Genomic DNA, 18,295 nt, shown 5'->3' with positions numbered 1-18,295 from the left:
ACCTCAACCTTCAGATTGACTGTCACCTCCCTGAAGTTTAGAGAAAGAGAGGGTGCAAGTAAGAGTGTGTGCAGGAATCACTGCAAATACAAAATCAGTTCTTTGAAAATTTGGCCCTGGTACTGTAAAATGTTTTGCTGGACAGGTTTCTGCAAGAACATTCAGCATGCTATAATTGTCATAAAATTACGAAGACTATGGCAAAAATGTTTGAAAGCCAAGCAGACTGCAGTTATGAATTACAGCTTTTAATTCATTCTCAAGACTCATTCTGTCTTTGAGCTATACATAAATCACAATGAATTGGAGCTGAATGAACCAAGAGTAACAAATCATGCCTAGAAGTCTGCAAAATAGCAAACTTTTGAACAGTGACAGTATGCAAGTGTAAGAATGCTGCTCATTTTACCAGGATTAAGTGGTAAATTTGTATGGGGATTAAGAGGCAGAGCAGAGAGCAACAGACACCAAGGAATGACAAAAAAAATATCATGTCTTAATTTCAGAGTCCATTTTCTCTGCCATCTTCTTCCTTCCCCTGACATTCCATTCCATCCTACTTTCAACTTAACAGATTATGAAAGCACCTTCTAACAAAGAAGCATAGTTCTGGCCTAATTGCTATTAGCCATCACCAAACCAGGTAAATTTTGGGAGCCCCTAAAAAACAACCACAGATCTTACAAGCAAAGAAAGACACAATCACCAGAAGTTTTTCTGTTTACTACAGAGTTACAATGTGAAAGACTAGAAAAGCTTGTGCCAGAATAGTCTTTACATAACTAGTCAATTTGCACTGGGTACTTTTGTATCAAAGGTGGCAATGCAGAGGAATCGACATTCCCACACAGCAATTAACCATAAGGAAGAAAAGAATTATTCACCACACAGATACTCAACTGTGTCTTAGTTGTGCAAAGACTAACTTTCTGGCACAGAAAAGTACATATAGCTAAGGAAGTTAAAAATCTAACACTTGAACAGACAACGAAATATTGATGGGAATTACTACACATTCACCAACCTGAAGAGGGTATCTTTATTTCTTTGGACCTTTATTGTCTGTGGAACAAAATCTCACTTCTTGCAGAAAGGGAAAAAAATTAATCCAAGCTGAGTCAGTTAACTGATAAAAATCAGTATCTAGAGCTTGTTAAGTGGTTTTACAGGAATGCAAAAGTGAATGGCCGTCAGCAACATTAGAGCAGTCACCCAATACAAACAAGTTCAAGGCTTTGGTTTATGCCACCAGATAAACTAACACTCCCAATACATGACTCTTGTGGACAACTAAGGTAAAAGTGCTTTGAACTAGTCAGTATCTTAACGGAAAGGAAAAATACCATAACTTGCATATGTGCAGGTCTCCAAGACATCCAATACCCTAAGACTGCATACTAACTAAACCATGTGGCTTCCAATTTACTTTTGTCATAAGAATTGAACAGGTTAACATGCACTGCAATTACATTAGTAACACATGGAAATTATTGATATGCAAAGAAAAGTTTCCATCTTTAAATACAGAAGGAAAATTCTTAAAGCAAGTAACTTTATGAATAAATGGAAAACGTGAAAGTATTTTTCTTGCCCAGTATTATTTTTTGTGTGGTATATAACATAAATAGACAAAAGCTGGATTTTTTGTTGCTGTTGTTTAAGTGACATTACGTTGAATGAGGAAGAAATAGCAGTGCTGAGAGAATAATTGTTGTTAAGTAAAAACCGAATGGCACTATGTGGTTTATAAGGCGTTCAAGCAATAAATGAGATAAAACCACATAGCTCAACGCAGATAACTCCTCAGTTGAAGGAATAAGTTGTAGCTTCAGGCATGTTGACTTCAGTCTCCCAAACATATTCTCCTGTCCAAGAAGTCACGTTACACACCTTTACCTGAGCATCTTTGCCAAAGGAAGGAAACACAAGCTGGAACAAATACCAGCTCTTCCTACACCTTGGCAGAGTGTACAATTTCTTAAAACAGACAAACATACTGTTATGCTGTACTGAATTGTAAATAGCCAGCTGCATGAAGAGTTTGCTGCAAGGGGTGGCAACCTTGAGAAAAGAAAGGATTTGAGAAACATCTTATTACTTGAAGTGTAGCAAGAGATATTTTTATTCTGGGAACGTGGAATAGGGACTTCATATCACCTCTTTCAATAACATAACAGCCATCTTGAGCCAAGGAAATAGTCCACTTAGCTTTGCATCACACTGTTGACAACATTCATCAGCTGATGCTTGCTGAGAGTAAGGACAAGGAAAGTACTGGTTTTTATTCATCAAGTACACCAACTCTAGCTTCTGGGGGTGTGATGATTGTGGAAAAAAAACTCTCTCTGACCTTCATTTCATTGTATTAATAGTTTGACAGTTTTCTCCATTATATATGAGCGATTAAATCAAAGTTTAAAAAAAAAAAAAAAGAGAATGTTTTTCCAAGTTCAAGGAATTTTGCAAAACTTTCTGGAGATGGATCTCAATCCCCAGTCCTGTTTTGTAAATCTTAACCATATGCGTTAGGACTGAAATACACAGAGAAAGGACGAACCATATGCTTTGCTTTATTGGCTCATTAAGTCACAAACATTCTGGACCTCATTTCTGACCAGAATTGATGTGTTGAACATTGGGAACATGTATTTCTTCATTCACCTCACATCGCCCACACTAAATATTACTGCTTGCATATGTCCCTAAGCTCTGGAAGAGGCTTGTAGAATGCTTGCAGATTCTCAACCATCCAAGAAGATATGCTTCCCCAGCACGGGACAGCACTGCTACTTGCATTTACCAGAACCTGGAAAGCCTCAGGTTGCCCCTGCTCTCTGAATGTGCTCGTGAACAAGACGCGTTAGAAGAGACCCAGGATGAAATTCTGCTCCCAGTTATGTCTTTTCAGTCTCAGATCAAAGGGATCACATAATTATAAAGTTGAGAGAAACATCTTTCTTTAGAAATCACAAAAATGCATTGGCATACTTCCTCCCTTCTTCCCAAAGCAATAGGATAAATTTTCTCTAGAAGTCAAACCACTATCAATATGATCCAACAAGTATTTAAGCCTAACAATCTCAGCAGTACCTTCTAATACCCACAAAGGAGATTTTAAAAAAAAAAAATCTGCAGAAGTAGTCTATGACATTTAACAGTCTTGTGCAATGCTGTATGACGTAAGTGTTAAAATAGCTACTGTTCCAACAAAGAAAAAATATATCTTCCATACAATATTACTATCATATCTGGTCTTTCAAATTTACTCAATTACATAGAAGACAGTCACAGCAATTTCTGATTGATACTTTCATGTAAATAAGAGTAAAAAAGTGTTCCATATAACTCATTTTAAGACACCTGAATTTTCAAGAAGATTTTCACTAATGGAGATATTATGTTCAAAGAGCCCACATGAACACTTAATTCTTATCTCCCCCACCCCCAAGCTCAGCAGCAAAACTCCTGCTTCATTTCAGTAGTACTGGATCCATATCCTACTAAGCGGGCTAAGAAGGATGTAGCGCTTGCTCTTGGAATAAGAAAATCTATTTCTGCACATCAGAGTGAAAAGTTCCATCTTCTTATTTATGGCTTACCTTGGCCCTGGGCATCACTGATGAAGAGAGCTGTGACAGCTAAAAAAGCCAAGAGGAAACAGCTCTGTATCTCATACCGACCAAGCATCTTCTTCCCCTCAATACACACACTATCAGCAGGTCTGAAAACACATAGAACGAAAAGATTTATTAAACCTGCAAAGATAAGGCATCCACTTTAATGGAAAGGTGGATAAAACCTGGACTTCATTAAAAAAAAAATACGAATTTGCCACAGACATCAATGGAGCCAAGACTTCATCCTGACAGCAGTTTTACAATCAAAGCATATTTTACCTGAAAGAGACAAGAACCCAATTTGGGCTACTCAACAGTTCTAAAAATTTGGCCCATGTAAAGAGAAAATGGATATTCTTTGCTAAGCTTATATGAGTAGTGGAAGTAGAGTTTGCTGTGCATAACAAGGTAAAATGGGTGTCTCTATACAGTCCAGTGGTGCAAAAACTTTATTAAGATACCTGCGGTAGAGAACTCTGAAGCTTTCAGTAACAAAGTAGGACTAAAAGTCATCTACTTTATACCCAGAAAGCATCCAGAATGGGATGTATTTCAGGATTCTGTAATAAATAAATAAATAATTTTTAAAAAGAGGTAACTGCCCTGCAAACCTACCATAAAATAGCAAATATGTATACTCAATAGTCCCAGTGAAAATTATTGATCAGTTCAACTGAGCAATTTTGCACATCAGTTGTCAAAAAACGCAGAACTTTGTTCTAGGGAAACACAAGTCCTCTTCTCACTGTCCTCTACAGCCTACTCTGTTTTTCTTTTTTCTATCTTATTCAACTTATTCTGTGCTCTCTGTTTTACTACCTGGCACTTACAGTGACTAAAGCAGACATAGCTCACAAGGCAAGCAGACTATCAGCTGAGTAAGCACTAATTCTATTTGTAGGCAATGCCATGGCCAAAAATATTTACTCTTACTCAATTAGGCAATTAGGAACATCAACGCTTTGGAGTGCAGCACTATATGAGCACTCAAGGTAGTCCTAGGTGAACTAGTTGGGTTGAAGGAAGAAATTCCGATGCCAAAGAACAAGTTCCACAGGGGTAATTTGACTGCCCACAGAAGCTAGGTTAAGAACAGTACAAATTTCATTACCTGAACTTGGCCTTTAACACTTTCCAGTACAGTTATTCAACATACACAGAAGTACCTCTCAAGATACATCAACATGTTCATAACACCATGCTTATAAACATTTACCTATCATTCAACTTTACTGCACTAGTTTTAGTTGATTTTCTGGGCTAGGAAGAAGAATTTTTGCTGCCCTCTCCTGTTAGTATTTAACAGGAGAATTAAAGAGGTTTAATAGAACATTTCTTGCTGTCAACAAAGAGTCAGCATTTGAAGGCTTACTTTGGTAACTTTTAGTTCATGTAATTCTGTTTTGCAACTCCCTCCCATTTACCTCCCATGTCGTTTTCTCTAATATTCCAAAGATCCCATCATTGTATTTGCCTTCCATGTTTCCATTGTCTTCTGAGCAAGGCACAAAGCAAGTGGTTCAACCACTGTATAATACAAAAGGCAGACTGAAGTACCTGAACCATTATTAAATAGGTAAGAGGATAAGACCTACTTCTCCTTCTCTCTTCAAGTATTTACAGTTTGCCTGGACTTGGTAGGTCTACTGTTGCAAATCTGTTGTGAATGCTTGATATGCCACCTAGAAATATAAGGGGCTTAACCATTGTGAATTCTATCCCCACAGGAGATTACCTAAGTTTTAGCCAAATTATCAACAAATTTCACACAACTTAAACATATATTTTGAATTCATCTCTTGCAGTATAAACCTCTCAAGACAGAGGCAAACAGCTAAATCCAACATCAAAAATGTGCACCAAAAACTGTCTTAGGACACATCCTCCAGACGGAACTCAGAAACCTGAGCAAAGTGCCCGGGTTTCCTACTACGTGAAGGCAGAGCCAGACACCCTAGGACTGGATCCAGGCTAGCCAGCACAGTCAGCAGACAGTTGCCTAGTGACAGGCAGTAGGAAAAATTAAGATGGTTAAGTCTTAAACAGTCTGAAATGCACCCCTTGTGTATCTCACAGTGGGTATTGTATTCCTGAGTGAGGGGAGAAGCTTCAATCTGGAGCAAGTAAACACAGACTCTTCAAAGAACAGCATACAAGTCATTCTTCAATGCAGTCACCACTGACGATGTGTGGATTTCTTTCCACGTAATAACCCAGACATTAAAATATTCGCTCACAGTGGTGGCTCAATTCCCCATCTGCTACATTTGATATAAACCCTCATCCCAAATAAGGGCTACAAATACTAACTAGCAGGTAATCCTGTGTAGAAACATCCTCCCCTGCTGCTTTTAGAGACAAGCCATTGCACAGAGAAGGAAGATTTATTGGGATACATACAACCGGTGCTGGATAAACTAGGCACAAGTTCACCTCTGCAATGACCCGTGCTTCCAGGGTTCACTTAACTAGGAAAGGCGACCACCCGTCTGCAGCCACCTTGTGGCTGACATCATCTGGGAATAAAAAGAAATAGCCTCTTCTTGCTACTTTCTGTACATTTCACCTTTCACTAACTAGTTGGTACAGCAGCGATATGACAGAACAGCCCTGGCAGCAGAGACCAAACCCTCCCAAGCGAGAAGCCCTGCCCGTGAGGTGAGCCCCGCTCCTCCCTGTGCCCACAGCTCCTCTCCCAGCTGGGGTCCACGGTGGGATGCCAGGCAGCCACCCACCCACCGGGGTCTGGCACCAGGGCACCTTCTCCCCAGGGAACGACCTGCCTCTGAGGCCTCCCAGCCCGGAGGAAACCCCAACACCACCCCTGTGCTCCCCACCGCCCGGGCTGCAGGAGCGCACCCTGCCCCACGGCAGGAAGGGTAGAGCTGCCCTCCCGAATGGGAGCCCGGGGTTCATTTCTCCTGTCTCGGTAGCTCGTTATGAAGCGGGGCGACCCAGTTCCCGCCCCGCCGGGGGAAAGGAAGACCGCGACCTGCCCCGGCACCGCCGCGGCCTCGAGGGAACCACCGGGCCCGCCGCCATGGCCGCCGCCCCCACAGGAGAAGGGCGGGAAGGCGGCGGAGGGGGCCGGCGGCGAGGCGGGGACCCGCCGGCGGTGCCGCCACCCGGAGGGCGCGTTCCGTTCCCCTCTCCAGAGCCCTCGCAAAGGCGGCTCCAGCCCGGCCCGAGGGGCCGCGCCTCACCCCCCGCCTCGTCTTCGGACAGCGGCACCCACGGGCCACCCGTCGGAAAGCGCGTCCTCCCCTGCGCCAAGTTAAGAAAGGGGCAGCGGGGAGCCCGTTGTCACCGCCGAGCTGAGGCGAAGGACGGGCCCTGTGAGAGGCAGGGGCCGCCCGCCGGGAACCCCTGCAGCCCGCAGCGGCGGGGGCGGCCTCGCCTGCCCGGGCAGCCGCCGGGCGTGAGGAGCCGGGACGAAGCCATCTACCTCGGCGCCTTGCGGGAGGGAGGATGCACCCGCGGGCAGCAGCCAGGTTGTGGGGTTTGTTTTTTGGTTTTTTTTTTGGTTTGTTTGGTTTGCTTTTTTTTTTAATTAAAAGTAAGGCTTTTGTAGGAGTTTCCAAGGGGCTCCCCCTCCCTGCCTCAGGCTCGCCGCCCTCCACCCCTTCCGCACCCCGCTCTCCCTCCGGGGCTCCGCTCCGGCCGCCGCGGGGGAGTGCGGGCAGGTGGGTGGGAAGCGATCCCGCTCCCTGCCCCCGACCTCCGCGGGCTTTAACCCCCCGGAGCCGGCCAGCCCCCCGCCCGCCTGGCCCCAGCCCCGGAGCTCACACCGACCTGTGCGGGCATCGGCGGGGGGGCGGCCGCTGGGCTTCAGGCGGGGCTGCGGGCGCTGAGGGAGAGCCGCTTCCCTCCCCTCCGGCCGCTCGTCCCCTCGCCGCGCCGCATCTGATAAGGCGAAAGGGGTAGAGAGAGGAGGCGGGCAATTATAGAGCAGAAGGTGGAAAGAAGGAGGGGGGGCCAAAAGAGAAGAGGCATGAGCGATGCCTGCGATCCCACCCTCCGCCCCCGGGCCCGGCGGCGGGGGCCGGCCAGGTGCGCGGGGAGGCAGGGCCGGGGCGGGCCCGGGGGCGGAGGGGGATCCCGGGGCAGCATTGCATGGCAGGTGCTGCGCTTCCCGGTGTCCCCTTTCCTCTGGTTTTGCTACTTTTTAACTCATTTTCCTCTCCCCGCCGTTCCCTTCGTTTGAAATGATTGAGGAGGTGCCTGCTCCGGCTCGGAATGTGAGTATCCCCCGGTGCCAGGTATTGCGATGTGTGGATTAATGATTCATCGGGGAAATATTTATATTAAAGCGTTCCAGTAATTGTCTGGCTTAGTATAAACCTGGATTAAAAGCATCGTAGTACATATGCACGTTTTTGCCATATGCATAGATATTGGAATTGCAGAATCTATATTCATATAGAAATATGAGTTATCCTGTGGTATGCCCTACTGAAATTACAATTAAGACTGCTATTCACGAAGTTTCTAAGTCCCGAGAATTTAAGAGGTGAATGAAAATACTCATTACAATGTGCCTGGTCATCTGTATAAAATTATAAATGAAATCACTGAAGGACTGCAGTTAAGAAAGAGCAGGGGTGGGTGAAGCAGAGACGTGCATCCCTTTTTTTAATGTCAGTAGGAGCCCCTTTTTGGGGAGGGGAACACAGTCAGTCTCAGGGAGGTGACTGTGGCTAAACTCTGTAAAGCGGGACCTTCTGTTGCCGAGTAGGGCTCCCAGTCCCCCAGGCTCTTGTCCAGTCACAGCACACAGCTATCTTTCCACTGGAACTGCAGAAGCATTTGAGCTTTAAATAAACTATTTTAAGTTCATTTGTTTTCTATAGCAAAGGTTTAAAAGCATTCCTAGATCTAAAATCATCTCCCCAGATCCAGAGATTCTCTGCAGCTACTCGACTGCACCGCCAGCTGTGTGCAATGGCTAATTGTACCAGTCAAGAGAATAGCTTGCAAGATAACGATTCGTCTGAAGCAGTAGGATGTTCAGATCAATGATGCTAAATGTGATACATTTTGTACCTTTTCAGTCCCTAATTTATGTATTTAGCTAAACAATAACGTCCAGAAGACAAGGAAGCAGATGGATAGGTCTATTTCCAATGCCCTTGAAGCCTCAGTAAATGCAGAGAGACAAATCAGCCTAATCTATGACTGCTTGCTGGCTCATGTATTTCGGGGCAGGACAAGGGACAGCCTGCCAAAGGGAGACTTTGGCTCCCTATTTCTCTCTTTCTTCCCTCCCCCCCCCACCCCCGGCGTTGTAATGTAGTATGCAAAGTCCATGAGCACCATCCTGTGGCTGCATCTAGTCAGTGTACTGGGACTCACAGTAAAAAGCCTTGAGGATCTCACTGATCAATAAATAGATTCTGTAACTCTCTGCAGCCTTCAAATGACTTTAGTTTTTAATCACCCGTTTGCATCAGCAATGAGACTAATATTTTATGTAAGGTATATGCTTTCAAAGGTAACTCAGCTGATTTTATTAATATCACTTTATTTTCCTGATTTACATTGCTATTTTTACACTATTTGTCCAATTTTTACAGTGAATCATGCTTGTTACCATTGAGCTTTACTCAGCTTCCTCTGGAAAGCACAGTAGATTTCCTCTCATAATTACAAGGAAGAGCTCATGTTGTTCAAAAGTTCAAGCTAAAAGGTAAAGCTTCCTTAAAAGACTTCATGTAAGTTGCACATCTGGAAATAGAGTAAGATCACAATTTACACAATATTAATGTACAAATGATTTACCAATATTTCCTTCTTGTCTTTCTTTAAAAAAAAAAAATATCAAAACCACAAGAGTTTTGAGAAGAAATTTGCTGAATGTGAATTGGCCCCATGAATTTACCTTCCACTATTTTGAATTGTGATTTCAAAAGAGCAGCAATGATTTACAGCCACCACGTTTTAAAAGTATTCAAACCAACAAGATGTGAACTATCCTTTGCTTGGCTAGTGTAGATCCCACGAAATTTCCATAAATAGGATTACATGGGAATGGTATTGAAAACACAGCTGGAAACAATTCCACTAATCCAAGGCCAGTGCCACAAATAACAGAATTAGCGCGGGCTGGTGAGCTCCAAGTGAACTGGGCTGAATATCTAATAGTACAATTGAACCAAGTAATGGATCACTGACAGCAGTATTTGTGGGAACTGAACAGAAACCAAAACAATTTTGGGTGCCTGTGGGGAAGAATTGTGCTGTAATTTTCAATCCTCAGCTTTTTAGAATATCTTCTGCCTTTTAGGATATACTTAGAATATTTTTCTGACTTTTTATGATATTTTAATAAATGCAATGTTAATTGCGCCATTTTTCACAAGACTTTTAAGAAACAAGAATATCAAGTTTGGGGGCTGTTTTTAAATTGCATATAATTAAAAACTAATCAAGTTTTGTATTATTTTATTACAATGATGTTTTTAAAGGTGACTAGTGTTTACATATCCTAAACTAATGTCTCTTACAAAGAAATGTACATTTTTAAATGCCCTCTTTCCCCCAGCATGCAAAATCTCCAGTCACATTCAAAAATTTTGACTATGGATATCTATATCCATTTGACTTGAACTAGTCCCTAGGCCTAACAACAATTCCTAGAAATACTTCTTTTTTTTTTTTCTTTTTTTTTTTTTTGTTAAAAGAACTGACACAAAGATAGAGGTAATACTTGAGGTAAAGCATTGCTGACTTTTGCTTTAAATTTTGTAATTCTTATTAAATTTGATGGTACATACAATGGTCTTTGGTCTTTGCCAAGATCAGTCTGTCAACGCTTGCAATAATTAAGTGATTTCTGAAGTCATGTGCTGAGAGATCGGAGAAGGACTTAGTACTGTGTTGTTCCCAAATTAAAAACTCACAAAAAATATTTTAATGAAAAATGTAATTGTGATACACCATCTTTAACACATTAGCCATGCTTGCTTTTCAAAGTTTCTTGTCCTCAGTAGTTACAACGTCACAGTTATTTTGTGATATGAATGTGCAGTGAAATGACTTCTGAAAAGGGTACCTATTTTTTGTGAAATATTTTTTTCTAGTGACTTTCTTTGTGCTACAGCTGTTTCTCTGTTATCAACGCCACAAACGTGGCTTTTTACAGCTCTATTTTTAGGCAGGAACTGCCAGAATAGCCCAGCTTTGCTTCGTTATCGGTTGGCATGACTAATGAGTCATTTTCATTTCCTTGATACTTTTTAGAAGATTTCAGTGCTGTCAGCACTTCAGTGAGCTGCTAGGGTTATTCATCTGAAGCTTATTACACATAATGAGGTAAGTGAAAGGGATACGTAGGAAACCAGATTGATGCCATGGCCATTGAAGTGTAACTGTTCATGTTGAGGGTTGGTCCTGCTTCTTCAGTGAAAGGAGCAACACTAGCAAAGGGAGCATAGGGAGATGGAAAAATACAAGTATTTCTCAGTCATGTATTTTTTTGTTCATCTCTCGATATGAGGGTTCCAGAAGGTAATGGGAAGAATGACGAGTTTAGTGTTTTGTAAAGTTAGGTTTTCATTCTGCATTCAAATTGCATCCCTTTAGATTTGTGAGGTAAGATTCATCTACCCTGGGTTTACACTTCAGCCTCTGAGTTGGTTGCTGAGCCCTTTTCTGGCTGATGCTAAGGAACAGACATGTTACTTGTATGACCCTGGAGACGTGGGCAGGAGCTAAGCTCCCTCTTCTTAGCCTCTGGCAAGTGTAGCTTATCCAGATCCATTCAGGGAGGGACTTCAGCCACACGTTACAGTCCATGAGCAGCAGGGAGGCTGAGTTCAGCCTGCCAAGAAATCAGCCTCAGGCGCTAATTCCTACACCCGCAGCCTCCTTGCAGCTGCAGTGAAAAGGCAGTCCACCAGAGAAGTGATATTCTCCTCTCTGATGTTCATATGTGCTCACGCAGTAGGAACCCACATTACCCTGCTCGACACGGAGGGCTCATGTGTGCTCATTCTCCCTTGGGCTGCGAGGAGAAGGAAAAGTTTCCCGGTCTCCTGCTGGGCAATGTTCTGGATCCATGAGCATCAGACAGGATCACAGAATCGCTGGGGTTGCAAGGCACTCCTTGAGATCATGTAGTCCAACCCTCCCTGTTCAAGGACGGTCAGCTAGAGCAGGTTGCCAGGGCCATGTCAAGTTGAGTTATGAGTATCTCCAAGGACGGAGACTCCACAACATCTCTGGGCAACCTACTCCAGTGTTTGACCACCTTCACAATGGGGAAAAAAAAAAAGATAAAGGAAATAATGAAAAAATTAAACAATATTAGCCCCAGTCAACCCCTGGGGTACATCACTAGTGACTGACCTCCAGTTGGACTTCATGCTGCTATCACAACCCCTTGAGCCCAGAAATTCAGCCAATTTTCAGTTCACGCCCCTGTCCACTTACCTAGCCCGTGCTTCATCAGTGTGACAATGAGGACGTTATGGGAGAAAATTATTAATTTCTTTAATTTCTTTTTCATTAATAAAAATAAACAACACTGCAGTCAAAATGCAGCGTCTGTAATCACTGCTCCCACTTTGCTCCCAGACTGTATGCCAAGACTCCATCAACCGGCCTGAGAGAGCACTGCACTTGATGAGCAAATCCTGGGAGGCTGCGAGCACAGACGCAGGGGCTCCCTCAGGAGCAAAAGACCAGACTTTATGATGTTTTGATCTATCAGCATCTGGAGATAGGTAGGCAGAAATCCGGCATCAGGCCGGCAAGATGGAACACAGATTCTTTTTTTTTCACTGGGTTACGCTGCAGTGCAGATTAAGTTGCAGCCCACCAATGGTATGATAGAAAGAAGTGAGGGAAGGGTTCCCCCCATTTTTTACTGACTAAGCAGAAGACCTACAGAGTCCGGCTGTCTGTGCCAGAAGTAATTTTCTTTGGAATGAAATCCAGGCTGAAATGAATATATAAACCCAGTAAGAGCTGGAAGCAATACCATGGTGGTCTCTGTAATATATACCTTGAGTAATGAATGCAAGAGATGTCTGGAAAAAGGAGGAATTCCTTTCCAAGTAACATGTATCTTAAGCTATTACCTAAAAGAAGCAGAGCTTCTTGTTTGTCTCCTATTGAGCTTCTTGTCTGAGCTCCTACCCTATACACTCCTGAACAATCTAATTACCCATCTCTGGTCTGCCTCAATCTAAGCACTTTTCTAACACACGCATCCATGAGAGTAAAATTCTTGACAAGAGGAGCAAGATTTATTAAATGCTGTCCAATGATCGATTTTTTTAGCTTGTTGATTAAAGCAAAACTAGGAATTTTCAGTTTTTCTAATTTGCAGTTTTTAGGAAAGCATGTGTGTTCACTAGACTGAAAAATATAATTACGGAGTTGCATCCTAGAATAATATCACATGATAACACGCAAGTTATTTTTGGCACTGAACAAACACCTGAACAAAACTCTCCTTTAAGACAGCAGTTTATTCACAGATTTTATTAATCTAAACTGTTTTCTTTGTTCAGTTTTAAACAGCCTGGTTTTCTTTGCTGCTATTGTTTTAAGGGATTTGAAGTGGATGATGCGATTCAGAGATGGGTGCTTTTTTTCCCTACACGTTTTTTAGTGTTACAATTGGAATTTTCAGTAACATAATTAGTTTTCCAATATTTATTTAAGCATATGTTAAACATGTAAAGTTAGCTTTCCACGCATAAAATATTGAATTGATCTTAGCAGAAATTTTATAAAAGAGAAATGGTACTGCAATTTGTATTTGCCAAAGAAAATGCTATTATTGTAAAAAATTGCAGCCTGTATTTCAGAGTAATTTTATACAAAATGTGACTAGAGAAAGCCAAGAGAAATACAAACAAATTTGCTGCAAACAGCTCGATAAAATTACTCCCACTCAAATACTCACTGAAGAAATTCAGTATGCCTTCAGCTTTTGGATTTCAGGAGCATTTAAGCAGCTGAAATAATTGCCAGTAAATTAGTCCAATAAATATCAATACTAGGTATCAGTGTATTGGAAATCTCACTTTATCGAAGTATGAGAAGGAGAATTTACAGCAGTTTTAAACATATTTTTTCAGTTGTGAAGCAATAACAGATGGGGGCAGTCTTAGACAAAAATCTCTTTTGTGTATTAAACCTCTGTCTCTAGCTTCTGTGTATCCAGGGACTGTGCCGGCTTCAAAAAAACCCCAAAACTTGAATAGTCCCCTGCTTTGATCTACGTTGTGAGAGTCGAGTCAGCTGTGAAGAGCTGTATTACCCGGCTTCTGTGCAGAAGCGTCCCACTCAGCCAAAGCAACTCATGTAAAGCGCCCTTATAGAGAAGAAGGTGCTGCCATGGGATGACCTGTGGTGCTGCTCAGGATTTCTGTAAAGTCATAGAGTGGAACCTCCACTGCAAGAGTATGTGTGACTCTTGTCAACAAGCTGTCCCTGAGGCTGAGGTGGCCATTTGCTGTCTCAGGATTTGCCAAGAATTGTTAGTATAAAGAGAAGAATCATAGAATGGTTCGGGTTGGAAGAGACCTTAAAGACCATCCAGTCCCAACCCCCTGCCATGGGCAGGGACACCTCCCACTAGACCAGGTTGCTCAAAGCCCCATCCAGCCTGGCCTTGAACACCTCCAGGGATGGGGCCTCAAGGCGGCAAAGGTTTGTTTCTTCTCTGCAAGTGTTGCAGAACTAGCTCTCTGTGTTGCATATGCACCCAGGAAGTGCTTGGACGCTTCCCACTGAACATGATTTACGTGCCTTAAGTATAAAGCCAAAAATAACAGGAAATTACACAGGACAAAAGCAAGTGTATATACTAACCTTAAACAAATAGCCCGCAGTAATTGTGCTCCAAAGCGATTGATCTGATGACTTAAAGAATTATAGGGTATTGTGACAAAGAATGTGAATGCTGAAAAAAGGAGAGGCAGTAGTCTGCAACCACAAAAAGCAGATAACATCTCAGAAGCTTTGGGGTTAGGCTTTTTTCTTTTTTTTTTCCCCCCTCACTCTCAACACTCTGACACTGTATTTTATGCAGTTGTGCAAGTTTTTGCAGTATCTGGATCTTGCACTGAACATCACCTCAATCCATGTTCTTCAGAAAATGCAGTTAAAAATAGGACGTTCAGCAACACTCCATCCACGATGCTACTCCATTTCCCAGTGTCTGTTCATTGAACTGTAGTGACTGACTTTTCTTCTCAGGCTTTTTGACAAAGTACTGTAATCCACTTCATCTCTTTTTTTGCTGTTTCCTGTAGATTATCGCTGTTTGGGCCCTATTGTAATCCTTAATTTACTGGTGGCATCCTTCATAAATGCTAGTTTAAATGTTCCTGTAATATCGGCACTGACCGCAGTAATGTTCTTTATCTTACACTTCACAGAAAAAAGCTTGTCCAGGGCCTGTTTAAATTAGCACAGTGCTTAAGGTAAATCAGATTACAACAGGGCCTTGAGGAAAATAAAGCCTTGAAGAGAGCAGTGTTTCTTACAGCACAATCTTCAGAGACACTGGTGGAATAGTAGATGTTCTTCACTATCTAGCACAAACAAAATCGCTGTCCCAAGGTTTGCAGTCTTGGAAAAATAGCCAAAACATCTGCTTTAGGCCACTGGGCATTTCACAATGTTGATAATAATAATAACAACAACAATAATTCAGCACATGGGAAGGAGTTACTGCTGTTTGGGACATCTGCCAGCCTGTCCCTTCAAATATTAAGAAGGTTTGAATTGGAGCATTAGTGCTTAAAATCTGGAACTTCTGGATGCTTTTGCACTGAGACATGAGCATGTGAATCCTTGTAGTAACAAACCGTATGTTCCTATTGCTTTGCATATGCTGCTTTGTTAGAGCTAGTATTAGCCTGTGTAAGAGACTGAATATACAGACAATTAGACAGCAGATTAATTAAATCAAGATGGATCACGATCCTATTCTATCCTGTTCAGTTCTTTTTTCCCGATGCCAGCCAAAGGAATAACTTGCCTCCCTATCTCCCGTATAGCACAGGTAACTCTCCATAGGGACATCAGACTATTCTTTGACTGACATTAGTCTTTGGAAAGCTCCCCCTCTCCTCTTCCCTGCTCTCCATCATTGTTCAGACTCCAGCCTGGCAAGTCGACCTGGGAAGCTGAAGAGGAGGAGGGTGGGGTTTTGGGGCAATGAGCCTTCCTCAGTAAAATAATTCCTCACTGGACCTGAGATACGCAAACTGTAAGAGTCTATGATGAGGACTTGAATCTATGTAATGATAAAAGCAGCTTGGCTGGGATTTCACTGCATTCCATTAAAATCAAGAGCGAAACTCATTGGTAGGGAAGAGGGAGGATAGGATCAGCTTATTTCAAAAAGAGCTAGAAGCACCTTTGAAATTTGGGAAGCTTCAGGCTCAGCTCACACAGCAGCTCTCTATGAGAAGTTGTCCACCAGGTCGCTGTCCAGATGTCTGTCCATTAGCTGCCTCTGTGCTGTATGGGTACAAGAGGAGCAGGCAGTAACGATGCATTTTGTTGCTGACGCCAACTGTTAAGCATAAAGGTACATTTCCTAAAATCATGTTTCTGCTCTTCCCTACAGTCTGAAGTTCATTTTCTTTGCATTATATCTGCTGATAGTTTTAAAAACTTGGGTAGTTACTGCCTGCACTCTAAAGAAAGAAAGAAATAACTGGAAAAGGCAAAGAACAGCTTTGTTTCTCCAGAGCGGTACATTCTTCATGGATTTTATTTCCTAAAAAAAATTCCACCCATGGCCTTTTGCCATGTTCAGGAAGCATTACAACCACAAGATAGGGCAATTAAGCTCAGATTGCTTCTCTCCATTCTCTTTCATTTTCAAAAATTTTCCTCATAAAACTTATAAAATATTTCATAGTTTATAAAATTTTCTCAGCAGAGGAACAAACCGACAAACACCATCAGAGCGCAGTGCCGTGATTCCTTTCTGGGTTCACAGCATTAGGTGAGTGCCCAGCGTGCCACGCTTAAAGTAACCCATTAAAATAAGTGCCTGAATAAGACTTGGTGCCTTAGTGATGCCGAATAACCACCTCGTGTACCAGTGGAGCAGCAAAATTCTGTATTGGCATAGTCACAATGAGCATCTGCTCTCTTTTTTGTTGTCTTTTTTTTCTAGAGTGATTTAGAGAATTATCATAGTCAAATCCACGCTTCTCACATTGAATAATATTTCATATTAAACCAAGGCTGCATTTGGTGGGCAAGTCCAGTTCAGATTTACAAAATAATTTCCTAAATATGAGTTGACTTTTATCTTTCTGCTGTTAAAATCAACCTGCCAATAGAAGGTCAGACTGCAATTTTGCTTCTACTGTTATAGTCAAGTGCCATTTTTGTACAGTTAATGGAATTGTTCCTGATTTTCAAGTGGGTAAATAAAACAGAAGCTCACTGTAAATATTTATATTCACTATTGTCATTGGCCTCACTGCATTCTTACAGAATTTTCGGCACTATTTGTTAAACTAGTGTTAATTTTCTTCACTTGCCCAGTGAATGTGTAAGATTTATATGGCTTTCTATATGTGATTAATGTCAGTAATAAAATTAGAATCATTGACAGAGGTAAAATTAAACATCCAAACTCTTCATAATTCACAGTCTTTTCAGACGAGCGAAACCCACATTTTACAGTTGCCGTAGCTCCAAGGGTGCTAACCTGTCATATTTACTTATGAATTCCCACTTGTGTTATTTTACTAAAAATATTATATGATCTATAGCAATACTCCTTATTTAGCTGCGACGTTATTCCTCTGAAAAGCCTGTGGGCTTCCCGACGCTTGCTTTTTAGCCATAGGCAGGAATGTGCCGGACAAATCGAGCCCCGAACTGAATGTGCTATCGAGGGTGTTTTGTCCAACCGGCTTCCCCACCAACCGCAGACTGGTTTTGTGGCTTCGCTTGGGTAAACATGGCCCTGGCTGCGCGGCGCGGGGACGCTTGCGCAAGGCGGCGTTCTGCCGTTTGACCTCCACGTCCTCCCCCACGCTGGGCCGGGGGGTTGTACGGCAGCACCCCGGGGACCAACGCCCGATCCAGCCCTCCGCAAGCTCAGCCGGCAGCCTGGGGAGTTTGGCGCTGAGGGTCGCTGCTCGGGACGGCTGGGAGATAGGGGAGCTTGGAGAGCAGCTTGGAGAGGACCGTGGAGCCAAGGAGATCGCAGGTTGACTGCACACGATGGGAACCCGGCACACTGGTGACGAGAGCCTGCCAAAACTGAACACACGGGGTTGCAAACAACAAATTTACAGCTACAGAAGATTCCAAATACATAAGGGGTAATATTTTTCCACAGCCGTGGAGCCCAGGGATTGCAGTCGTTACAGGGGACTGCTGTGTCTCTATGTTAGAGGGTGTGTGCCTTGCTGCCCCTCCAAAGTCCATGGAGTAGAAGGGTTGTCCAGCGGGCAGCAAACCAGCCAAGGTCTCGAGAGAGCAAGTTTCAGCTCTGCTTCTCCACAGGGTTCCTGTGTGGGTTGTCTGTGGGAGTTTTACCTTCTCTGCCGTGGATGTAGGACCTCTGGTGACACCTGGAGAACAGTGGATGTGGGAGTGGAGCTCCTGAGGATGCGCTGCCGGTTGTAAAGCCTATTGAACAGGAAGATGTATAAGCCAGGTGGCAGGGCAAAGAGTCACAGCAC

General features: G+C 42.9%; 1 protein-coding gene across 1 annotated transcript in view; it reads right to left on the bottom strand.

Moving 5' to 3' along the window:
* COL14A1 (collagen type XIV alpha 1 chain) overlaps positions 1–3,687 on the bottom strand; it is a 120,474-nt gene extending 116,787 nt beyond the window's left edge. Inside the window, exon 1 of the mRNA XM_074145978.1 lies at positions 3,600–3,687. Coding sequence (XP_074002079.1) covers positions 3,600–3,687 — 88 coding nt within the window. The remainder of the gene's footprint in view (positions 1–3,599) is intronic.
* Between the last annotated feature and the right edge of the window lie 14,608 nt (positions 3,688–18,295).

Source organism: Numenius arquata, chromosome 3 (genome assembly GCF_964106895.1).
Source record: "Numenius arquata chromosome 3, bNumArq3.hap1.1, whole genome shotgun sequence".
In the NCBI taxonomy this organism is placed as follows: domain Eukaryota; kingdom Metazoa; phylum Chordata; class Aves; order Charadriiformes; family Scolopacidae; genus Numenius; species Numenius arquata.
Note: the sequence above shows the minus strand (reverse complement) of the source record. Positions and strands in the feature narration are given on the sequence as shown.